This window comes from Mus pahari, chromosome 1 (genome assembly GCF_900095145.1).
Source record: "Mus pahari chromosome 1, PAHARI_EIJ_v1.1, whole genome shotgun sequence".
Classification (NCBI taxonomy): domain Eukaryota; kingdom Metazoa; phylum Chordata; class Mammalia; order Rodentia; family Muridae; genus Mus; species Mus pahari.
In genome coordinates, this window is record NC_034590.1 from 38,879,110 (window position 1) to 38,903,893 (window position 24,784).

General features: G+C 47.3%; 1 protein-coding gene across 1 annotated transcript in view; it reads left to right on the forward strand.

Annotated features, from left to right (window-relative positions):
- Adamts17 (ADAM metallopeptidase with thrombospondin type 1 motif 17) overlaps window positions 1-24,784 on the forward strand; it is a 308,973-nt gene that overhangs the window by 105,384 nt on the left and 178,805 nt on the right. Inside the window, exon 8 of the mRNA XM_029535526.1 lies at window positions 23,400-23,505. Within this exon, the coding sequence (XP_029391386.1) occupies window positions 23,400-23,505 (106 nt within the window). The remainder of the gene's footprint in view (window positions 1-23,399; window positions 23,506-24,784) is intronic.

Sequence of the window (24,784 nt, forward strand, 5' to 3'; positions counted from 1 at the left end):
GTTTCTCATTGTTGGGCCTTCTGGCTGTGAGGGAAAATGGTTTCTCACTGAAGTGAGCCTGGCATACTGCAGACCATCTGTCCTCCTGGGCTCTGCCCATAGATGGCTCAACCATTACAAATAGCCCTACCCCAAGATGTCCAAACTTTGCCGAGGTAGAAGCTCAGACCTCTGGGGCAGCAGGGCATGTCCCAAGCCCATGGGTTTGCTGTGAGAGGCTGTGGGAGCCACCTAAAGAAACCAGCCCGTGTTCTGCTAGCTTGGCACCAAGGCTGGTTAGACTAGCCTTCTCGAGGGCAGGCTTCCCGGGATTTCAAAGGATGGTACAGAACAAAGCCCCCCCTTGTTCTTATCAGGTCTTTGTGTTCTGACATGTCATGGTCCTTTTGATCCAAGTGAGCTGGCAGGAGCATCCAGCTTGCCCGCCAGTGTGGTATTTGGAACAATCCAAAGCAAGGTGCCCAGACTTACTGCGGAGTTGTCTGCCCAGTGTGGCACCTCCGCAGTGGGTACCTGGCGCCCTGTTTCCTTTCCAAAATCAGTTCGGGTGTTTATCGAGTAGTCCACATTGAGGTTTCTGTAGCTACAAAGAAGTAAGCATGATGTGAATTGCTGGGCTGGTTTCAGCATGGAGATCAAAGAACCCAAGACTGAGGCATGGCTTGGTTTAATACAAGTCCTGTGGCTGACTGGGTCACTGTCTGCGTAAGAGTCTTGACTGGTCTCTGCAAGGAGGCCTCTCAGCATCCCCAAACCTGCATGACTTCTCAGAGACTCTCAAATACTTAAGGAAACTGTTTAGACGGTGCCAGCCCTGAGAAAAAAGTAGAAGTCTCGTGCAGCGGTGTGGGAGGGAATACAGCGGATGTGTGTTAGGAACTCCGGTCAGACCATTACAAAAGCTTGAGGATTTGGAAGCAGGTAAAATTCTGAACAAGTTCATGCCAGCTCTCAGACTTCCATGTAAGCCATAAAAGCACTTAAACATGGAAACAAGATTCCAGAAAGACTTGTGATTCTTAAAAATGACATGGATAGGCTGTGTACTGGGTCTTTATGACTGATATGGATGGAGTATTGCTCAGTTTAGAACTAAGGAAAAATTAGATACCATACTTAGAGGAGAGCTATAGGTATATTGGAGTCAATCATTCAGGGAAGGCCTTCTTTAAGATTCTCCCTCTCCCTCTCCCTCTCCCTCTCCCTCTCCCTTTCCTGTATGCATTCACATAAATGTAAGACTATTTTATAAAACATTTATTTAGCTCATAGTTTGGTGTCACAGATCTGAAACTAACTCTGGCTGTCTCTTCATAGCAGATGGCACCATGGCAGGACCACGAGCAAGAAAGGGGATTGCATGGTGATTCAGAGACTAGAGAGGCTCAGAAGTGGGATTCTCAGTTTTTACAGCAACCTGTTTTTACAGGAAACCATGTCATCCCAAATGACCAGGAATAGTGCCTTCTTAGAATGATGGCCAATAACCTAATCACCTAAGACCCCACCACTACTTAACTCTGCCACACCAGGGAGCAACTCATATCCAACCCATACTTTATTCAGGACTCAAAAGTCTTCAGCCAATGAGAAACCTTTGTGTCATTGCTACAAAGCAGATTTAAAAAGTAGACCAATGTTTATTGGCACAGATCTTCGGTGCTTTGGGCATACCTCCTGTGTACTCTCGGTGTGCCAAGAGACTGCCGGGAGCTGGGATGTAGCTCAGTGGTAGATTTCGAACATCATTTCCTAACACGCACACATTCTGGCCCTAAGTCAAGTTCCTAGAATCTCTCCCCATCCCACCCCATCCCACCCATAAACGAAGGGGAAAATGGAAAGAACAGTTCGTTTAATTGATAAGCTTGGCAATCATCTTAAAAACCACCATTTTAAGAAACATGCAAATCAGACATCGTAAAAACTAAAAAGAATACTCTTGGCTCATCAAAAAATTAAACAGTTGATCCAGCATTTTCACCTCTGGGCTACCCCTAAGAGAACCAGAAGCGTGTCTAGGAGAGATGTGTACATGAATGATGACAGAGACATTGTTCATAATAGTCCTAATAGGGAAGTCCCTCAATGTCCCTTGGGTGACAAACATCTATGTATCCTAAGCTCCTCGTGTGCCAATGGCTGGAAAGGTTACTGGTCCCAGCCTCTGGCATATAATATTTAAAATGCTGGATGGTGAATGCTCAGTAGGAGATAGAAGGAATTATTGGAAGGCTAAAGGGCGGAGCTAGCGGTCACGCCTTTCTTCTCACATGAGAGGAGCATCAGCAAATGCAGGATACTTTCAGATCTCTGGCTGTCCCTGGGAACCCCTGATAAGAGGAAGGGACGCCACCTTCTCTGTAGAGAAGCTAGAAGTCTTCTTCTCTTTGCCATCTCTAAACCACAAACCCCTCACAGTTTCTTGTCCAAGTCTGTCCTAAGTTCTCTCTGGTTTCTCTCCCTGCCTGCCTCTACGCTGCAGAGGCTAAGACTGAGCCCACCTAGAAGATGAACCTTGGAGCTCCTGGGTATGATGGGACCCGTTTTACTTCTAACTTGGATTGAGACTCTGGGGTGCAATGGGACATGCCCTCTTTAAACCAACAGTTATCTCATTGTACAGAGGGAGATAGACATCACTTTTGTATTGTGTTTCAAGTTCTTTAGTGCTTTCGAGCGTTCATTATGGTATACTTTTGTAATTAGAAAGGAAGGTTGTTTTGTTTTAGAGAAAATTTGAGTGCTGCATGGCATTTTAAGACCTCTTTGCAGCACAGTTTGTATGCCATAGAATCCACCTGTTTAAATATATGCTTTGGTGGTGTTTAGTGCAACTGTGGAGTTGCATAACCACCACCATAATTTAATTTTGAATATTTTTATCTTCCCAGAAATGAGTCCTGTTCCTGTTAGAAGTCACCCTGACCTCCCCTTGCCAAGCCCTAGACAACCACTAATTGGCATTCTTTGTCTAGATCTGCCAAGCCTGGATATTTCATGCAGTACTGGGTTTTGTTGATTGTTCCTTTAGATGGTAGATATTAGAGAGTTTTTTTTCCTTTTGTCTGCTCTTAAGTATTGCTTCAACAATAATTGTTGATGAGGTTTTTATGGGCAAGTTTTCACTTCTCTTGTATATGTAACTAGGAGCTCAGTCCCTAGGTCGTGTGAGTACCTCTGTTTCTATTATATTTGGAGCTGTATTCTTCAGTGCCTACCCCGTTTCATATTCCCCACCAGCAGTGTGAGTTTGCCTCTGCCTCCCAAATCCCAGAATTACAGGTGTTCACTACCACGCCCAGTTTTGACTTTGTATTTCCCTGATGGTGATGTTGAGTAGCTTTGCGGTAGATTGCTAGGTAGGTTGACAGATGTTCCTGATGAAAGAAATGATTTGTGGATGTCATCTGTAATTAGGGGGATTTTCTTTTTAGCTTCTTATAGTATCCCATTAAGTATAAAGCTTTCAGTCTTCTCTTACTATGTATCCTGTTGTTGTTGTCATGCTTAGTAAATAGTTGTCTAGCCTGAGGATGAAAACATTTACATCCATGGTTTCTTCTAAGACTTTCCTGCTTCTCCCTTCTGTGCTCAGAGCTGTGCTGTTCCTGTAGGTCATTTCTGCATCTGAAATGAGGTAGGTGCCCAAATCCATCTTCTTGCATCCAATATCATTTACTTAGAAGACTCATCTTCCCCCCATTGGATTGTCCAGGGTGGGTGATATTTTGGTAGGAAAATCTATATATTTTCTCCTGTTGCATAGACATTTTTTAAAAAAGAAACATTGATCCATCCTCAAGACAAGCCTCCTTATCCAGTTAGGGATTTAATATCCATTCTTGAAAAATATTTTTCCTGCATCAGGAAACTCATTTTATTTTTAGAAGTGGGTTTGATCAAATACATAGATGGCCTAAAAGTGGATGGTGCCTTGGCCTCAGACAGCAGAGGATTGGGTGATATTTCCAAGTACATGCAATGTGCTTAGTGTTAGTAAATGTCCTTGTACCTCCCCCAAGGTTAGCAGAGGGCTCATTGGATGTGCTCAGAACACAAGGACCCAGGCAGAAGTGGCCTTCAGGGGCCTCTGGATGATGTGTCCAGGTACTTTGGCAGATAAGCAAGGAGACTTGCAGTAGGTAATAATATCAGGAGATGGGGGCCTCTGCTCTTGTCTCTGAAGGAAATCACACTAGATTAAAATTGATCAATGGAAACTAGAACAAGAATGCTGAGGTATTGTGCGGTTCCAAACACTTCAATCTGCTGCCATGCCAGTGGGCATGTGGGTGGTAACTCTTAGAGATGTATTATCCCCACCCCTACCCGACCCTGACCCAAGACTATATACAGAGAATAGCCCGTGGCATTAAGAAGGATGATGTGTCCCCAAGCCTGGCTGCTCTCTCTTCTGTCTTTGGTTTCGCTGACTCTATCCTGAGAAAGGCGCTTTCGGACTCAACAATTTGACACTGGCAACTTCTTCTACTTGCAAAGCTATTCCTTGCTTCACAGTGCTGGTCCAGACTTTAGGGCTACTTTTTGCTTTTTTTAAAATTCAGATTTGATCAAAATCATTGTAGTGCCAGATTATATTTTTCAAGTGTTTTTTTTTTTCCTACATGATATATGTTTATCTATCACATAGGACTCTTTAAGGTGTGTCAGGCAAATGAGGTATCAGGCACTAAGGTGATCAGTGGCACAGGATGATCCAGATATAACTGGCCAGTCTTCCCTCCTCATCCTCTTAGAATCTGCTAGCCCGAAGAGAAATGAAGCATTGACTTATTCCCTGAAGAATCCGCCAAGAGAGCCCCCATCCCACTCCAAGACTATATACAGAGACTAGCTCTGGTTTTAAGAACTTGAAATAGCAGCTTTCTGGTCAGCTCTGCTTATGAAAAGTCCTCCTCGAGACATACAATGCCCACAGGAATGAATTAGTTTGAGGCCAACTTCAGTGGATCAGAGTCTCTCGTGGTCATCCGGCAGCCTGCCTGTGGGTACATGTCTTCGTGAAAGAGAATGGAAGTGTTCTAAAAGCTGACCTTGGTTGCCCTTTCCCCCTCAATAACCGAGCAGGCTATCCTAATGCCCAGAGACAGTCTAGGGAGGGCACCTGGGCTGCTGCCGGCTTGGTCATCGATACCAAACCAGCCTTGTTCGCACTATCACTCGGAGACCTAAACTTGTCACGCCAGGGCAGCAGTGACCAATGCAGGTGTCCTAGGGCAGTCATTCAGGCTCTGAGCAGGCCCTAGGATGACTCTAGGTGGAATGGTCTGTGTTGGGATGCTGAGATGCCAAACTAGGAGATTTGGCCGTACTGAAATCAAGTCGAATGGACAAGTCCCATCGTTGAGACAGAGAGCCAGTGACAGGCCTGGGATTACCAGTGGAATGCCTGCTATTTGGCCCTGACTCTGCTTGGATGTTACAGATGAGATCCAGACATGAAATCTGCAAATGAGGGCAAGAAAATTACCCCCTCGTTTTAGGAGCAGCTGCTCGACTGAGTCAACATCTTGCTTTACTTTTGGAAATTTGTCCCGCCCCTGGCTGAATTGATTCCCACCAGTTGATCTCAGGTTAGGTTTTGTTGTTCTCTCTCTCTCTCTCTCTCTCTCTCTCTCTCTCTCTCTCTCTCTCTCTCTCTCTGTGTGTGTGTGTGTGTGTGTGTGTGTGTGTGTGTATCCTGTACTATACTGGACAGTGGCAGGAAATAGCAGTCTGCATTCTCAGCTCATGGTTTTGGATGGTAGATCCGACATGCAGAGGGCCGGGATTGGCCCTTACTGAAAAATTAAAGTTTCATAGATGAATTTTACATGAGACTGAGTAAAATAGACCAATAGGACTGGCCTATTTTGGACCAGCTCTTTTCTCTAAGAAGTGGTTGTTTCTTTAGGATAGTATTTTTCAGAATTTTACATGTAATGATGTCATAGTTAGGGTAACTATCACTGTGAAGAAAAGCAAGAAGGGGTGGAAGGGGTTTCTTTTGCTTACACATCCACATCACTGTTCATCACTGAAGGTAGTCAGGGAAGGACTATGGAGATAGGAGCTGATGTCAAGGCCTTGGAGGAGTCCTGTTTATTGTGCTGCTCTTCATGGCTTGCTCAGACTCCTCTTCTATAGAACCCAGGACCACCAGCCCAGGGATGGTACCATCCCTCATCCCTCCCAAATTAAGAAAATGCTCTCCAGGCTTGCCTACATCCTGATCTTTGGGAGGCATTTTCTCAGTTGAGGTTCCTTTCTCTTGTATAACTATAGCTTGTGTCAAATTGGCATACTACTAGCCAGCACAGTGCAGTAAGCTTCGACTTCCTGGTGCTCCTGATAACACAGGTCCATCTCAGAGGACATCCACACATGCAGTCTTTAGAGTGGAACTCATAAATCAAAGAATACACAGTGGGTTTCCTTTACTTCAGGGATGCCGAACAATGCCTGCTTCCATCCTTAGCACCCACATAAAAATGCTAGGTGTAGTAGTGTTTCCCCACCCCCCTCCCATTCCCACCCAGGAAGGAGGGATGGGGGCATCCCTGGCAAGCTTCAGGACACTGACAGACCCTGTCAAAAAAGAAAGAAAGTAGATAACCTTCTTTCTGAGGATGGCGCCCAAGGTCACCCTCTGACGGCCACCCTCATGTGCGCATGTGCACACACATGCATTAAAAACAGAAAAGGTTCCACCTCCTGCATGGGGCAGCCTGGGCTTGTGAACCGAGAACGATGTGATCTCCAGGACTGGAGTGGAGGAGCGGCTGGAATGTCAGAAAAGAGGAGGGAAAGCAAGAAAGCATGTTCAGCTCCACCCTGCCTCAGAAGGTTTTCCACAGCATGGAGCTGTCTGGGGTTTTGTGTCATTGGTTGCCTATGATAGATCAACCTCGGGCTGCCTTCTGAGAACATTGCTGTGTTCTGTTTAAGTGCTCAAGGGCACTGTATGGAATCCTCTTGGGATGTGTGTGACCTCCGTTGGCATGCAGAAGGAAATGGCCTTTGGATTTTAGTCATGAAAGTGAAAGAACAGACGTCTGTACTTTTTCTTTAAGGCAGTCACGCTTATGATATAATTTTATTACCTTTTAGCCATATCGCCCAAAAGATTTATGTGTTTATATGGTGCTTTTGATCATGTTAATTACAACAAATTCATTTTTGTGGAAGACCTAATTTCCTCAAGGCAAAGATAGTTAGGGACATCAGTGTATATTCATCCTCTGTATCACATCTGTTGCCATACACTCCCAGGCCGATACATCATAGTCCAAAGCACCAAGATACAATGAAAAGACAAACGTCAGAAGCAGTCCCTGTGACCCTTGCCAGTTACAGCATTTGGCAGAGGGGGCCCCCGCAGCTCACTCAGTCAGCAAAGGTGCGTGAGGTGGAAAGGGATTGTGTATGATAGCCCCTCACCATCTGTGATCGTCAGGAGATCTTGCCCCCAAACTTACAAAACGGAGACCTAGCCCTGCCCCTTATTGACTATATCTCTTGGGAGAGCAGGCCCTGTACCTTACCTGGGCGACACAGCAAAGCTGGAAGGCACGGGTGAGCCAGCCTGGAGGGTGTGAGAATGGGAGAGCTGGCCCAGCCCCTCACTGGCAGCAGCACTTGGGAGAGTGAGCCCTGCATCTTGACTGTGCAGAACAGTGGAGCTGTCTCTGGAGGTACAGGTGAGTGGGCTCCAAGGGCGGAAGAGCAGGAGGGCTGACCCTGCCTTCTGACATGGAGGCATGGGGTGGTCTTGCTGGAGCAAGGCTGGAGAGCTCATGCTGGTGGTTTGGAGAAGGGAGATCAGGCAGGCTGAGCATCTCAACTACTACCAAGGCCCAGATCCAGGGCTTTGAATTAGCCCACCCCCAAGTCTACATCATCTGTGAACTGTGGGAAGGCCGCAGGATCTGTCTGACACAGGGCAACAACTGGATAGCCAAAAAGAGTCCCAGTGAGAATCCAAATGGTAGTGACAGAAGCTAGAGTCTTCAGACCAATGACTTTATTCCATGGACATTTGCAAATGAAGACGTGTGGTCAGGGAGGAACACTGTAGGACACACTGTGACACACTACAGCTTCCACGATGAGACGGTTTCTATGCTTTGTTTTGTTTTATTTTTGATTGGTTGATGGGACAGGGAGATGGGTGGGACTGGAGTGCATGATGTGAAACCCACAAGGAATCAATAAACAGTTAAAAGAAGAAGAGAAAGAGGAGAAGAGGGAGGAGGAGGAGAAGTGGAAGCAGAAGTGGAGAAGTGGAGGAGGAGGAGAGGGGGGAGGGAGGAGGGGGAGGAGGAGGAAGAGGAGGAAGAGGGAGGAGGAGGGAGGAAGAAGAAGAGGAGGGAGGGGGAGGAGGAGGAGGAGGAGGAGCCACAGCAGCAGCAGCCCCCAGCCCACCCTCACCCCAGGGAAACACCCTCGACAGGGATACTGCAGACTGCAGTGGTTTCTTGTTCAAGGTTTACATACACATTTTAGCACTCAGGATTTCATATAGATTTCCTTTGACAGACAAAGGGGTATATCCCAATGAATCTGTCTTCAGATGAAAATGCCCAAAGCCATACAAATGAATAGGGTACACTTAATCTGCAGAAGAAACATAGTCCAGTGTAAGGCATGGGTTGTGTCCGCTGGTGATCTGGGGGCTAGCTGTTGCTTATGTGTCATGAGACAACACCCTGGGTTCCATATCACTAGCCCAGGCACAGATGAAAATGCAAAGCTTTGGCCTCTCTTATATGCAGGTAGCATTGTGACGTTCCAAAGTCAAAGTGGTTGAGTTAAAGATCCATCAGTATTTATGTCATCTGTGTCCGTGACTGTGTCCGTGTGCATGCTCATCTGCCCGCTAGCTCGCTCGCTCGCTCTTTCTGACTTGATACTCACAGCGCCTGATTGAAGTTGGATGCTCAATGCAAGATGCTTTCTCAATGAAGTGCTTGTGCCGAGGTGACAAAACCCAGACCTCAACCTTCTCATTACCTTGGCTGTTCTGTTAAGAGTAACTTTGCTGGTGAATCATAACAGACCCTGCCTCATTCATTCCACGTGTCAATTCGCTGAGATCTGGCAAAGAGAAACACATTCTCCAAAACTCCACTGGTCATCACCTTCTGAGGAATGTTCACGTAATCCCTGAGGGCCGAGGGGGTGATTTTCCCAGGGTCTTTTGGTCTGGTGTGGCTATACTGAGGAGATTTTTTTTTTTTTTCCAGAGGAATGTCTTTGTGTCCTGGGATTCCTGTATTTAAGTAATTTCAACTTTTTGAGGTCATGGACCCCTTTGAAAATCCACTGAACACAAGAAACCTTTTTTTTTAAAAAAAAAAAAATCCATACATTCAATACTAAAATGTGCAGCTTTGGGGGTTAAAGATGCCTGTGTGAGAACCTGATTTATCTGCTTGAGTAAGAAACTCCCTGGCCTTTACACAGTAGGTGGCCACCATCTCCTGTAGTCCCTGGAAACAGCTTATGCACAGACCTGATTATGAATCTGTCTTGAGTATAGCTATCTGTGCAGCCCCACAACCCAGCAGAGACTTTACTTCCTCTGTGTAGTTGAAGGAGGGTCCTCAGCCAAAGTGTTTGCATTTGGCAGGTTCTTCCTGGTTGGTAGTAACTAAAATCTGGGAAAAGTCCCTTCCTGCCGTGCGAGGGTAGGGGTGTGCCCATGTCCATCTGTGAGTGAAGACGGGGAATAATATCTTCTGTAGTGTGGTGCCTGTGTCTGTGCAGGTGTGTGTGTGTGTGTGTGTGTGTGCGCGCGCGCGCGCACACACGTGCATTCGAACTCATGCTTCTGCATGTGTAGGTATGACAGGTACAGCCATTCTTCTCTGCAGGTCCAGCTGAGCTGGGCTTGCATGTGTAGAAATTCGGTAGTCCCTGACCTGACTCTTTCTAGGGTGCCGCTACTTTCCAAACCCTGTACTAAACTGCGGTGGGGAGGGTATCCTCATATACACATGTGCAGACGTGTGCATCTCTCCATAGCTGTGGGGTTCCCTATCATTATCTGCCTGACATCCTTCACACAGGCTATTTCCCTGGAGCTGGGGCTAGGCTAGACCAGTAAACAAAGGTCCCTTGCCACATCACCCTGAGAGGGGGGCAGTGCCTCCAGGAAGGACCAGCAGGAGGAACTGCCAGAGGCCCCACTTTTAAGGCCAGTCTGGGAGGGGAGGAACAAGCCAAGTGACCTCTGAGGAGATTTCCCAGCAATCCAAGTTCAAGGTGATGACAAAGGTCTGGCCTTGGGACCACGGGAAAGGAAACAAATTCCAGAGTCTCTTAGCAGCAGGAAACTGCAGATGGATTGGAATTAGAATGGGCTGAGTGGGCCTGTGAGCTTTAGACCTCCCAGGGGAGGGAAACTTGAGAAGGCCCATCTTAGGCTGGCCAGGCCTGTGTGGGATAGGCTCAGTCTGGGGTGGGAGTAGAAAAGCAGAGTGAGAACAGGAGCCTGGCCCTGAGGGGTCATGTGGCAGCACCTTTGCTACAGAGGCGACATGAAATGCGTGAACTTGCTTAAAAGTCAAAGCACATTTGTTTATTCTCTTCTTGACCTTGTAAAGACAGACCCTGACACACATACTACTTCTGTGGCTTGGGATCATCCTAACACCCAAAGTAGCCCTTGGCAGTGAGCTACATCTGTAAGCAGAGAGAAAGGCTGTGACCTCATTCCGAGGCAGGGCCAGAAACTCCATACCATGCTTTTCCTGTACCACGACCAGGGAACATTCCCAGGCTCTGGCTGGCTGCCCTGACTGCTGACAGTTGCCACAGATCAGCTGTTTCCTCTGGCTGCCCTTGGTGCCCACCTTACTGTACTGCATAGTTCTTCTCAACCTTCTCTCTAAGGGCACACACACACACACACACACACACACACACACACACACACACACACTCCTTAGTGAAATGGCATGTCTTCATTTCTCCTTCTTGTCCATCACAGAATAAAACGGTCCTAGGGTCTCCCTGGGGCTTGTCATGGTAGGTTGATGGGAAACCAGAACAGGAGCCATGCTGTTGCTAAGGAGCCACATTGTTATACCTTGTCATTAAGTCTCCATACCTTACAAGAATATGCTTCTGTTTCCTAAGCTGAATGTATCCAGCAAACCATTTTTTTTTCCAGCCCACACTGAATTTGTGATCCCCCATGCCCAGTTTCACATATGGCTTGCTTTAATCAGACTTCTGTGGAATTGCCCTCCTCCTCAGGTCTAACATTGACTTTAGCTCATGAATATTGGATCAATATACAGATGGCAGCTAGTTCCCGTGTTGAAGAATACTTCCTTAGTTGAGGGGCTATGGTACCCTGGTAAGGTGTGGTTTATGGAGGCAGTGTCTGGAGCTGCTTGGGGTCTGGTGTCTTTCTTCATGGCCCAGGAGCAGGGGCCTGGGAGGTACTGAGAATGAGCTCCAGACTACAAGCACTCACACTTGCTCTAAGCTTCCCTAAAATTGCATGTTTCATCCCCCAAGAGAATGGCCTAAGACCTGAGCAAGCAATGCGGGTTCTTAATTATTCTAAGAAAGTGTCTCTTTTTCTTTGCTAACTTGGCAAACGTCTCTGTGTGGGACTTGTGTTTTATCCATTCGTTGGAGACACAGAGGTTAGTCTGAAGGGGCTGAAGCTGGTCTGGTGTTCAAGGTCGACTGAGGTAAATTCCAGGGCTATAGCTCTGCCCGTGCCTTGGATGACATAAAGGCGAATTACAGAAAGAACACGTACAGTTGGAGGCTGATACATAATACAGCAGAAGGTGGGTAAGTGTGGACATTGACCAATGTGTGCAACATGGCCTTGGGGACCTGTGACACTTAGGTGTACTTAAGATGTATTCTTATTCTCCAGATTCTCCTCTTGAATACTTCTAGGTTGCCAAGCAAGGACCCGTTTTATTTACTTGCCTCTCGGCTTCATTTTGTAAACATCCACGGACATAACTTACATATAAACATCTGTAGCAATGCCTACCACCACCCAATAAATATTAAAAACGGAACACCTTTGTGAGCCAGAAATTCAGTTCAAGAGCAAGAGAATTCCATCCCCTGGTTATCCCCTAGTGCCCTGTTCTGGGTTCCGTCCTCCACACTATGACCACAACAGACTTTTTGGCCACCTAGTGTCTTACTAAGGAAAGCAAGCATCCTTTCAACCATCAAACAATAGCATCCCTGTAGGTGCCGCGCCACAGGCCCTGTCACTGTGCCAAGCCCTTTTCATAATGAGACCATTCCTTGGACCTTTGTAGCAGTAATTCTCTTGGGTCCCCTGACGCTGCATTTGTGGGTTTCGTGAGATGGAGGGTGAAAACTAGAAGCTTCTGTACTTGCTGGATCCAACCATGAGCAATTAGAATGCCTGATAGCCTATTGTCCTTGAGACCCACCCAGCGGAAGCAGCAGTAGGGTCTCCTTTCTGCAGGGCCTTCTGTGGCCAGATGGCCACGGAAGGCCACTGCAAGCTCCTGGATTCAGCGGATTGGGGTGTTGTGGGGTTTCCACACCCAGGCATATCAGCCCTTTCATTCGGCCATGGTTGTCGACCCTTAGCTTCCCACTGTGGTTTCTGATTATTTAGCCGTGCATGTCTGAACATCAAGCTGGTTCTCACGGTGAGTCCAGGGCCCTGTGCCCTGCAGCGGTGAGGGCCATGGATTCTGGCTGCTGCTTCTCTTATGGGTTGTCCACGTGAGCACTGGGGGACCCAAGTCACTTCTGCTTGAACTTTGGGCAGATCGGCTGACTTGTGCTGCCTGTCAAAGCATCATGGACTGGATGGTATAAGTAATAAGCTGTTTTTTTTTTTTTTCTCATAAAGGTTTGGAAGTCAAAGTGTGATAGAATCGCATGTTTTCTGGTGAGGGCCCTCTTTCCTGGCTTATAAATGGCTACCTTCTCAATACAGCCTCGCCAGGCTTCTTATGCATACTCAGAAACCAGGGGAGGAAACAGTCTGTCACCTGGTTGTCCTGTGTCTGCACCTTTGCTTCTGGGGACAGAAGTTCCATCAAGGCCCCACTATTAAAACTTGTCTAACTTTAATTGCATCCCTAAAAGCCCTGTCTCCAAATCGCGTCATACTTACTGTTAAGACTCCACCTTAGGGTTTCAGGGAATGTCACTTAGTCAGTGATGCTGGTGTGGTGGTTGCCATTGAGTGTCTCCTCAACTGGTCCTACAGTCACCTAAGAGACGAGCCTTGGGGGACACCTGGGATGGACAGACTATATAAGGTTGAGGCCAAAAGGCCTACCCTTTGTTGAAGGCACCATCATTATATGTGCTGGGATCTTATACTAAATAAAAAGAGAAGTGAGCTGAGAACTTGCCATATTTCTCTGCTTCTTAACTCCAGGTATAATGTCACCAGTTGCCCCGTCATGCTCCTTTTACGATGACATCCCCTCCATGATTGGTTGTACCCTCAACCTCTAAGCCAGCAGGGAGAAGTCTTTTCTGCCTTAGGACACTTCTGTCGGGGTATTTTATCCTAGCACCAGGGAAAGGCACGGCTACAAACAGGATGAACCGACGGTGCATGCCTACTCCCCACATGATGGGTCATCTTCCTTGTCAGCTTTACTGGATTGGGGGATGCCTGGGGAATCAGCGATGCTTATGCAGATTTGGTATTTCCAGACACAGTGGGGTCATGAGGGCTCTGACCTGATGAGTGGGCTAATCCCTCGGTGAATTATCTAGTAGCATTACTGTGGTGTGGCAAAGGTACAAACTAGGGCCCAGTAGGCAAAAGTGAGACACGGGGGAATATGTCCTTAAGAGGCCATATCTTGCTCTGACCTCTTCCCATAATTCCTTCCTTCTATTCCCTGTCCACTGCATGCTCCCGCCATCATAATATTTTGCCCAACTGTGTGGAACAAGCCGCTAAGGACTGGCATCTCTGTAACTGTGAGCCAAGGTACAGCTTTCCTTCCTCGAGTGTCTGTGGCAGGCATTCTGTCAGAGAGGATTCCGACACATCCTCAAGCACTTTGCCTTTCCCAGGCTCCCCCCTCACACTTCAGAAGCCCTTCCTCATGACCTTGTCTGTGGGGTACCCTCAATTCCATCTAAGCACGCATGTGGAGAGATGGATCAGGATTCAAAATCCTCAATCAGGCCTCAGGGCCAAGAATGCACCCTTCCTTCTGAGTAACATTTGAATTTGCAGAAAAAAATTCAACTCAGGTGACCTTGGGGATCTCTGGCTTTCTAGAAGCCTGAGGTATATCATTTCCCACACCATGAAGGTGTTTTGGGTAAACTGGTTTTTCCCAGTCTTACTTCCACCTAAAACCCCTGCTTTCCCTAGATGGAGGAAAGACAGTTTAGCTTACCAGGGGCAGGGACTGAATTATAGTGAGAAGACAGAAGGATTTTAAAGCCACTGGTGGGACTGATAAAGTTTATTTTTAAATTATAGACCAAAAATAGATTATGAGTGGTTTAAAGCTTTCACAATTCTGCCAGGTGTGGTCACACACACATCTGTAGCACATAGGAGCAGAAATCAGGAGGATGGTTGAGGATCAGGCCAGAGAGCTGAAGGCAGGAAGATCATGAGTTCAAGGCCAGCCTAGGTGATGCCATGAGTCTTTGTCAAACAGAAAACTGATTCCCACTACCCCCTAAAACAGTTTCAAAAACTATTGTAGTTTGTTAGGATAAAAATGTGGGTGTCGACTTCATGCTGCCAGGTTACGGGACCGCTGGCCCGAGCTGCCTTCCCAGAACCATGTTGCACGGGCACACTGGTGTGTGCACATGCATGGGGTTACAGGCACATTCACTGACCATGTTTCCCAAATGGCAAATTGTTGATGGGTCCCGAGCATCTCTGACGTGCTCACATGAACAGGCACAGAGGGCTTCTGAAACAGGGATTCATGTTACCCGCTGCACTCATGATCGCTGGCCACAGATGCCGACCAAAGGAGCTGCTGTGGTCCCTGGTGGATGATCAGGAATGTTTGCTTAGTAAACAGAGGCAAGGGGAGACTCTGTTATAACAGGTGACAGGAGGAAGGGAGAGTTAGGGAGGGCTCCTTGTGCAGCTGTCTCTCCAGCTGCCAAAGAGGCCAGATCTGGATTGAAGTCCCCAGGGCAGGTGTCTTTAAGAGACCCTAGTAGCCACCCTTTGGGCCCAGGGGCTTGACTGAGGGCTTCTCAGCTCACCTTTCCATGTGAGCCTCTCATCTTTCAGCTACAACAATGCTTTCTCCCCACATGGCAGTTCTTACTCCAGTTAGAATCTGTGCCTGGCTTGAGGTTTATCATGGACAGAGAGTCAGGAAACACTTGAGGAAGTGTTTGTCAGAACGAGAGATTTTCAAGGCTCCTCCCGTGTCCTGAGGTGAACCTGCCAGGGGCTGGTGTTGCTGAATTGTCTGTTCCAGAAGACCCGGAGCACTTGAGGGGTCCTCCAAGGTCAGGCACATTGGTCATTGGAGAAATGTGACACTGGCTTTTTGGAGGTCCCCTCTTACCCACGGGGTCCTGCATACAAAAGTACCATCTTGTTTCGAGGGTGAGAAATCTGTGCCGAATCTCCATGCACTTGGCTCCCACTGGTTATGGTCTGTTGAATATCAACAGTTATTTATGTCTCTCCCCTAGGCCCTCTCCTGGCCTTTGTTTTGATTTCTACAGAGTATAGCAAACCATTGGGATAAACTTTTTTTGCTTCCAACTTATGAATTCCACAGGAATCTCCTCCTCACACTGACAGTTTACACTTAGCTCATTGACGGCATCAGCACCCTTGGCTTCTAGGAGCTTCTGCTTTAACCAGAGACCTTCAGATCCTGGTTCGAAACCTGCGACACGGTCTCCAAAGCTGAGATCTTGGCTGTGCCTGGGGAACTGGGCCAAGAGCATGTGTCCTCGGCTGCAGTATCGTGATGAGATTGACCACAGAGAACAAGTCCTAGCCTGCATAATGTCTCCTGACTCTGACCTCTATCCAAGAACACCCCATGACAGAGCAGTGGCTCGTGCAGGGTTGGGACACACCTGCCAGCTCAGTTCACCTGTGGGGCTGCTGCTGGGCTCGCACGAGTGAGCATTAAACCATAAAGCAAGGGTGTGTGTGTGTGTGTGTGTGTGTGTGCTGGAACCTTCCATAGAGAGCGTGCCAGCATCTCATACTTGGCTCGACAGGTGAAATGAAGGTGACCCCATACCACTCCCAGCCATTCTTCCATTTTTTTTACTATTACATCTGAGAAAGCCCTGCCTGCCCCCAGGCCGGGAAGATCTCCTTTCTTGCTCTCTGATGGTTCTCCAATTCTGCTGCTGGTGCTTTGGTGCTGCATTCATTACAATTTCTGTTTTGTGTGTGGTGTGAGGTACTTGGCTATCTAGCTGTCCAGTACCATTTGCTGTGCTAGTTGAATGATTGTAGTACCCTTGTCAACAACCAACAAACCCTATATGTGTGAGTTCATTTGTTTTTTTGGATTTTGAGTCCCGTTCCCATGATCTGTATGTCTATCGCATATCAGTACCATACTGTAGCTATATTGAGGCTCAAAATCAGAGCTATTGAATTGTCACTGGTATACTCTCAGAGCTTTAGTCGATCATCTAACATGTGGGCTACTAAACTTCTCAGCTCCTCTGGGCTCTTCTCAATCAGTGGGTATAAGGCGTGGGTATTTTTGTTGGCAATGACATTGTCTGTTTAGGAAAGAGGCAAGTGACCTTTGAGGCCATTGCTCCAATGTCCTACATAGTATAGAAATAAAGTCCTTGGCTAACGCATCTTCTTTCTACATGGCCAACCCTAAGGGCCTGGGAAGGAGAGATGAGGGCATACAGAGCATATCCTGTTGGGAGAATGGCTAGGGTAAGGCAAAGGCTTGGGGTACAATCCGCTGTGCCCCAGGAGACAGATGCCCCACAGTGAGACAGAAAGTCGGGGCACAGCAGGCACGGAGCGCAGAGCTTCTGAGTCCCAGGCAGAGCAATCTCTACCCAGCCACTTCTGTTGCCAGCCAGCCAAAGCCTCACCATAAACCGCGCTGCCGGTTTGGTTTGGTTGGTTGGTTGGGTTTGGTTTGGTTTAGATTCTGTGCTCCCAGTGGGGCTCTGGGGTTCCTTGGGAGACGATGCTGCATATATCCTGCATACAGAGTGAATCCTGGTGAATCCCTGATTTCAGAAAACAGACTGAAAGGGAACAACCCAAGTGGGTCAAGGAATTTGGAGAGAAAAGTCTAGACGGGGTGGTACTGGGATGAACATGGTATTTCTTTATTGCAACTGATAAACTATTTTGTCCAGCCTGGGGATTGTTTGTTTGTTTGTGGTTTTGGTTTTTGTTTTCGGGTACACTGATTTGATTTTGCCTCTTGCTACGATGTATTTGCAGCTCAGTCACTGGCAGTCATTCATGGACATGTGCGGAGCCGTGAAATCTGAGTCACCGGACAGGCACGTTCCCGGCTGAGGTTGAACAAGGCCATGCTCGGTCTTGCTGTTTCAACTCTCAGACCATAACAAGTGGCCTTTTCAGTGTACTTGGTGCCACACGTTTTTACATTTTCGTGCCCCTCCCCCTTTGTGATTTCACTGTTTCAAATGGCTTTCCAAGCAGTGTTCTAAGAGCAAGATGCCAGAATGTGCCTTATAGAGCCTTGTGGAGAAAATACTGAGAGGGGGGAAGAGGAGCTAAGCAATCCTGTTCAAGCTTGAATTGTGTGGGTGTGGGCTTAATGTGAACGAGTCAACAATATATAATAAACAAAGAATCTTTACACTGGAATGTAACTATAGATTGATACGACCAAAGACACATAAAGCTAATCCTGTTGTTTTTACCCAAGGGCAGCATAAGTATTTGTAATTCAGTGGTCATAGCACTTTTTAGAATCAACTGACTTATGTATATGGCCCTGGATTGAGTCCTAGCAATACACACACACACACACACACACACATTAATTAAAATGTATATATGGCCTGCCTATCATTATGAATGAGAATCAATAGTATCTATTTTCCATTTGTCACCAACTAGACTTTTAAGACATTTGCTCTTAAATGTTATCCAAGTTCAACTGTACCCATGAACACTTTTTGAAGCTCTACCAGATTACACACCATTGTCAATAAGCACTGACAGAAATGTCACGTGAGTAGATACTTATCGCTCCCTTGTCATGGTAGTATGAGGGCTCAGTGATAAGTGTTGGTCTTGGCACGATGTGCAGCAGGCAAGGAAACCCCAACTGTCAGCTCAAAGGCGGAGCCCCGTGCATCTCGCTAATGCACGACAAGGCCAACAGCTGCAGACAGTTTACACACCATGATTTACTGGAGAAACTGGGTTTATACGGTTGTGCGGTGTTTGCTCTGGGACTCTAGAGCAGATCGAATAGATAGCCCCGAGTTCATGAATTATAAACTTACATGCAGCTTTCTACTGAAACAGAAACCAGTGAAGCCTCTTCACCTGATTTCCTCTCCAACACTGTGATCTTAGAGAGACAGAGAGGAGGGAGGGGGGCCCATGTGTGGTCGACTTGGCCAGGGAGGCAGGATTGGGGCCTCTGGTGGTCATCTTCAGCTTCTCTGAAGGAGCGAATTGAACATCCTTAGCATCAGAAGAATCCATTATTGCCCTCTATTCCTGCACTCAGCCCTTGAGGTTTTGAAATGCCATTACTCCTGTTTATCCCAGGAGTTCAACAGAGGGGGAACAAACTCCTATTTCAGTACACATGCAGTTCCATGTTCAGTTTAGCTGACCGGGAACTCCCTGCATCGTTTGCTTCCTGTAGAGCTGTACATCTGGGACTAAAATCCAGTGACATCTTATTTTTGTTTTTGTCTTCCTTCCTCTGTTTTGTCACCTAGAATAAATGAAATATATAGCTATGTTAATGGTATGACATTTAAGTCCATCCTAAGAACTTCATTTGGCCTCTTATTTACATTTTGATTTCTTTATTTTATAGCAAGGTAGGGCGTGCACATGCATGAGTTGAGGTCAGAGGACAACTTGTAGGAGTTGGTCCTCTCTCCTCACTATGTGGGTTCCAGGGATCAAACTCAAGTCTTTAGTGTTAGAGGCAGCACCTTTACCTCCTGATCTATCTCAGTAGCCCATTGTATCACTTAACATAGTGAGAAGGGAAAGGATTTTAAAAGGTCTCTAATCCCCTCCCCACATCCCAGCATCTCTGGAATCTTATCTTTAGGCTTAAGAACATTCTGGCTTAAGTAGAAGAAACCTTTGTTCTATGCCTCCTACCTCATTCTGTAAGCGCACACTAAGATTTATGAAGACACCCTCAGCCCGAATGTATTCATTGCTGTCTGTTAGCCAAGCTTTGAGGGAAGTGCCAGCTGTCGGTGGAGATGTTAGAGGCAGAGCGCCCTTCATTTCTCTCCAGCTCCAACATCAGTAGTCAATCTTGATTGTTAACTTTATTAGATAGAGATAAAACAAGGTGATTAGCCACTCCCATCTCTTGCGTGAGTCTGTGAGATCATGTTGAGAGAGGTCTAGAGCATGGTGGTGCTGTCCTAACCAATGGCTCTCTCGTTACCAGATCTAAAACTGTTGAGGCGTGGTGGGGCTGTGGGAAACAAGCCCTGGCAGGAGGAGGGTCACTGGGAGAGCACCTTGGGATGGAGCTATCTTTGCCCGCATTCCTCCCTGTCTCTGTTCTCCCTGTCTCCCGGAAACCAAGCAGTTCTGCTGCATTGTGCCTACCTGCCATTGCACTTACAGCCTCACCACCGTCTCACACCCGAGAATCCAGGCAGCCACAGATTGAAACCTCTCAAGACTGAGCCAAAATTGGTCTAGCCTGAACTTCCCCCATTGGGTCTCTCTCTCTGGTGTTTGTCACAGTGAGGAGAGTCTGACTAACATTAGCACTGATTGACTGAACAGCTGACAATGGAGCCTCTGTTTGTCCATTCAAAAAAAAAAAAAGTGTCAGGCAGCCTTCTTCTCAGAGGGGGGGACACTGTGCTAGTGAGTGGCGGTTACCTGTCCCAAGAACTATGCAAGCATGCGGGACTGGTGTTTTTAAAATGAGTCCTGCCATGATTTCTCCTGGGGAGAATTTTAAATCGTGGAAGCGTAAAGCCACTGGACACAGGAAACTTTGCCCGCGGTGATTGCAGCTAAAGGGACTCCACAGCAGGAAGTTAGCAGAGCAGATGTTGCAGGGTCTTTTTGGTTTTTAAATACACAAATGCAGAGAAAAGTTGTTTTTCCATTGTTTCTGACAAGCGCCAATGTGGACTTGGGTGGCCTCTTCCACGGTGGTGCTTTCCAGAGCCTGAGGTGATCAAATTTTGTGTTAGCTTTGTACTGCTGGGGAGAATCCCCAAGAGAAGGGAGCTGTAGAGGTTCCATTGGATGCCCGTCAGCCCCGTTCTCTTAGGCCGCCTTGTGCTAGTGCTGGATGCAGTAGTTGAAGTTACACAGTGGAGGGAACAGCTCACAAGATGGCCAGTGTGAGAAAAAGGAGAAGGAGACTGAGCCCGACTGTCCCCTTCAGGAGTGTGTCCCCAAACACCTAGAGGCCTCCCACCAAGCCTACCACCCAGACACCTCAGCACCTCCCCAAAATGCCACCCCAGTGACCTCCACCACTGGGCATTTAGCAAACACTTGATCTAGACTAGACCAGGGCATCCCTGGTCTCCTACACTCCTGCTCTAAGTGGATGTTTCTTTCCATGGAGCACTGAACACTGGGGACCCTGTTTTCCACAGCATCACCCTGGCTTAATTACCATTTATTTACCCATCGGATCTTGCATTTATGGCAACCTGGGATTTTCTCCAGTCTTTGTTTACACATGCGACGCATTTCAGTACCCTTGCTCATAACCTCACACAGCTCTTGTGTTTTGTGAGCAAGGGTTGTTGTCTTTTATGTGTTTTCTTTTGCTGGGTTTTATCACCAGGCTGTTAATGATTGTGATCAATCATTTGAAGCAGTGGCCCCTAATCTACCCTTGTGCAAGAGGATTCTCATAAATAAACTCATCCTTTATTTTCTAGTTTTTTTTTTTTAATCCAACCGTCTGTGCCTTGGAAAAATTAAAATGCAATTATTAGAAGGCTCTTTGCTGGCTGCTGCTTACAGCGCTGTATGCTGTCCTATTAGAGTGGGAAGTCCAGTCTGCCAGCTCAGAGTGCAGAGGGATGCCGGGACCCAGCAAAGTATTTGTGTGGCATTTAAGGTCTGCTGGTTCAGCAACAGAGCCTACAGCAGGCATGCTCAGGACAGCAAGCTCAGCACATCTGGCCATATTATGCCTCTCTTCTCTCTCACCACATGACTGCCTTAGAATGTATGCTTCTGATTGCCTATAATTGATTCACTGACCCAGAATGGCTGTAACCTTTGTTGGCAGCCACTGCAGTTTGTATCTTAGTGTGTGTGTGTGTGTGTGTGTGTGTGTGTGTGTGTGTGTGTCTCCCATGCACACACCATCAGGACTGCGTAATGTCATCCCATCTACTTACTGGTGGACCGTCAGCAGCAGCCCATAAATCATTTTAAAACAGAACCTGAGTAAAGCACTTGAAGGCAACAGCCAGCCAGATCGCATGCTTTCTGTATGTTGTTTTCTTTCAACCCATTGTCTGCAGTGCTGGATTGTTAAATCCGCATGCATAGAATGTGTTTTCAGGCCAAAATCGAATCTAATTTATTCCTTTACTTCTGCTGCATTTGCATTCTGCAGCCTTGGCCAAACTCACTACACATTTGCAGAGAAAAACAGACCAGCAGTAAAGGACGGCTGCTCATCATGTGGGATGTGGACTCTGTCACCCACTGGGGGCCCCGGGACCCACTCTCTCTGCAAAGCCTGCCTGTCAGCCCCCTCTGTGCCTCATGGAAGGGACTCAGAAGGAGGGAATGGCCTGTGTGTGCCAGCTTGATAACACTTTCCTTTATGGTGCTAAGGACCAGGCCCTCACATTGCTTAAGCACTTTACCTCTAAGCTGTACTGAAAACCCTCATTTTCTATTCCACGGGACCCTCGGGCATCATTTCCAGTCTTGCTCTGAAGGGGGAAGATAAGTATGACCATGAATATCAAATGCACAGGAAGCACAGCGATACCCAGAGCTGGCTTCATGCTAAGAAAATGGGGTCATTTTACATAGGGAGGGGGAAGGTCATTTTTAATGAGATAGTTCCCCCTAGATGATCCTCTTTATTCTCTGCCAACTCCGTCCCTCCTGAAAATTAGTTCAGGAAAATTAGTGAGAGAGCCCCGAGCTCTAGCACGCTGGAACTTAGAAGGTGGACTGTAGGCATGGTGGCAGTGTGCAGGCGCTCCTTCCTAAAGCCATCACAGCATGTTGCTGAGCCTGAAAGTAAAGAACCACGATGCCCCCTCCTTCATCACTTTGGGCCACTGCTGGACAGCTCCAGTGTGACCCTGTGTGACCTCACAAGGCCCTTCCTGAAGGGCAGCCTGCACTGGGGTGACCAACCGATGGTAGGGGAGGGCAGAGGGCAGAGACTTAGCTCCCAGAAGCCCCGAGGTGACTGGATGGTACAGGATGGACGTCCTGAGAACAGAGCAAGCAGAAGTACAGACATATGCTGTGAGTGCAGGAAGCCTGGGGCCAGCCTGCTGAAGTGGGGCTTCCTTCCCCTGCTCCTTGGTTACGCACAATAGTCTTGTTCTCCTCAGTCATCCTTGTTGTTCACACGTAGCCCTCACCACTGAGCCTTCCTCTCAGGGAAACCCCAGGCCCTTCTCTGGCATTTGGCTTACTGATACGCATCCCACGTCCCAGTTCTTGGCTGCCTCTTGCATATACTTTGCCATGCATTGCTTTGTCCCTGAGGGTTAGGACCAGGGGGAGGCAAAAGTACAAAACAAGAGGACGTCCTTCTCAAGGACATGTAAACGCCAGCGGGACACCTTCCTTAAATTTTGCACACTGCTCATCTTGTTCTGCTGGTTCCACTCTGAGCCCTGAATGCCAAACCAGGTGACCTTGGGAAGTTGTTCATCCCTTTCCGAACTTGGTTTGTATTGCCTCTATTCTCAGTGATGAGAATGGAATTAAATCCATTTGGAGAAGCCACATAACACAGCACACTGCTGACCCACATCAAGGGCTTGCTAGATGTTTAAGGTCACTGACATTATCACTGGATGAATACCAAGCATCCTGCACGGGCCAGTCTCACGGATGCTCCAGGCTTGCATGACCAGTCTGGTAGACAGCCGTGTCCCCATTTGCCCCTTTCCAGATTGTGCGTGATTCTGACTGTGTGGACTTCCCTGGAGGTCAGGGCCTCCCTGTTCTGAAGAGGATGTATTTTGTGTCTCTGCTGCAGGGATTGCTTACTTAGGAGGCGTGTGCAGTGCTAAGCGGAAATGTGTGCTCGCCGAAGACAATGGTCTCAATTTGGCCTTTACCATCGCACATGAACTGGGCCACAAGTAAGTATCAGACTCCGATGCTCTGCCTTCCTTCCTTCTTCTCCAAACACTTCCTACATGATTTGTGCCTTTGCCTTTTCTGTGATTAAAAAGGTCCACCACCCCCCCCCCAGATCGACTCTTGAGTGTGGAAGCATAAATCTCAAGTTTATTTATTCTCGAACCCAGCAGTGATGTCTCCCTGGGTGTCTTATCTGGTGGGGCTACTTTTCCTAGCTCAGCCTCGTCCTTTAATGCACTCTAAGGACATCATTCAGAATGGATGGATTTCTCTTTGGAGTATTTGCTTCCTGTTTTCTTTTCAGTCACTTCAGAAGCCCCACTTTCCAAATGTAGAATGCAGTGCCTCAGTTTGGAAGAATCAGCAGCAACTGCCTTCACTCGTGCAAAGTCTCTCCTTTAAAATAAAACAACCTCAAAGCCCTAGAGCCCAAAGGTGCCTCCTCCAGGAGAATCTGGGGCAGCCTCCTCCATTCTCAGAGGAGGAAACTGGGTGTTAGGGGGTTGTTATCACCTGCAGGAAGCCTCAGGGGCAGATAGCCAGTTCTCTTCTACAAACGGGGCCTCAAAGTTTACCCTTTCTGCTAGAAAGGATGTCTGTTTTATGTTTCTCTGCAGGGAAAAACGGTGATATGACTGTGTAAGAACTTGAAAAGAATTAAATTGAGGAAACCTGAGCACAGAGAGCAGTGGGGGAATTTATATTGGATTGTATAGAATGGAAATGGAAATCAGAGTTCTAGGGAAATGGCCATAAAGCTTTTCTAATGACCTCCACAGGAAGGGGCCTGGGGCCTTCACTGTTGTGGCCGGTTGTTGCAGAATTTAAAGCCAGTGTATACAAAGAATGGAAAAGCAGTTGTTTTCCTGAAGCCACAGTGATATCTTGGGCCTTTCTTTCTCTTTTGTTCCGTTTATCTGGTGCCATTTGTAGGAGGCTTGGCAGTTGGACTTGGTGGATACCATGGTGTGGGCACAAAGAGGAAGAACAGACAAAGAGAATGTTGTATGTACAGCATGAGGAAAATGGTCTTTCTTGACGTGATGTAAGGAAGCTAGGCAGGCTGGGCTCTGACGTACTCCCTTTCTTCATGCTCCTGTTGCTTCCTGTTAGTGACAACATTTGGCCCACCCTCCTCCTCCTTCTCTTCCTCTTCCTCCTCCTCTTCTTTTTCTTTTTCTTTTTCTTCTTCTTCTTCTTCTTCTTCTTCTTCTTCTTCTTCTTCTTCTTCTTCTTCTTCTTCTTCTTCTTCTTCTTCTTCTTCTTCTTCTTCTTCCT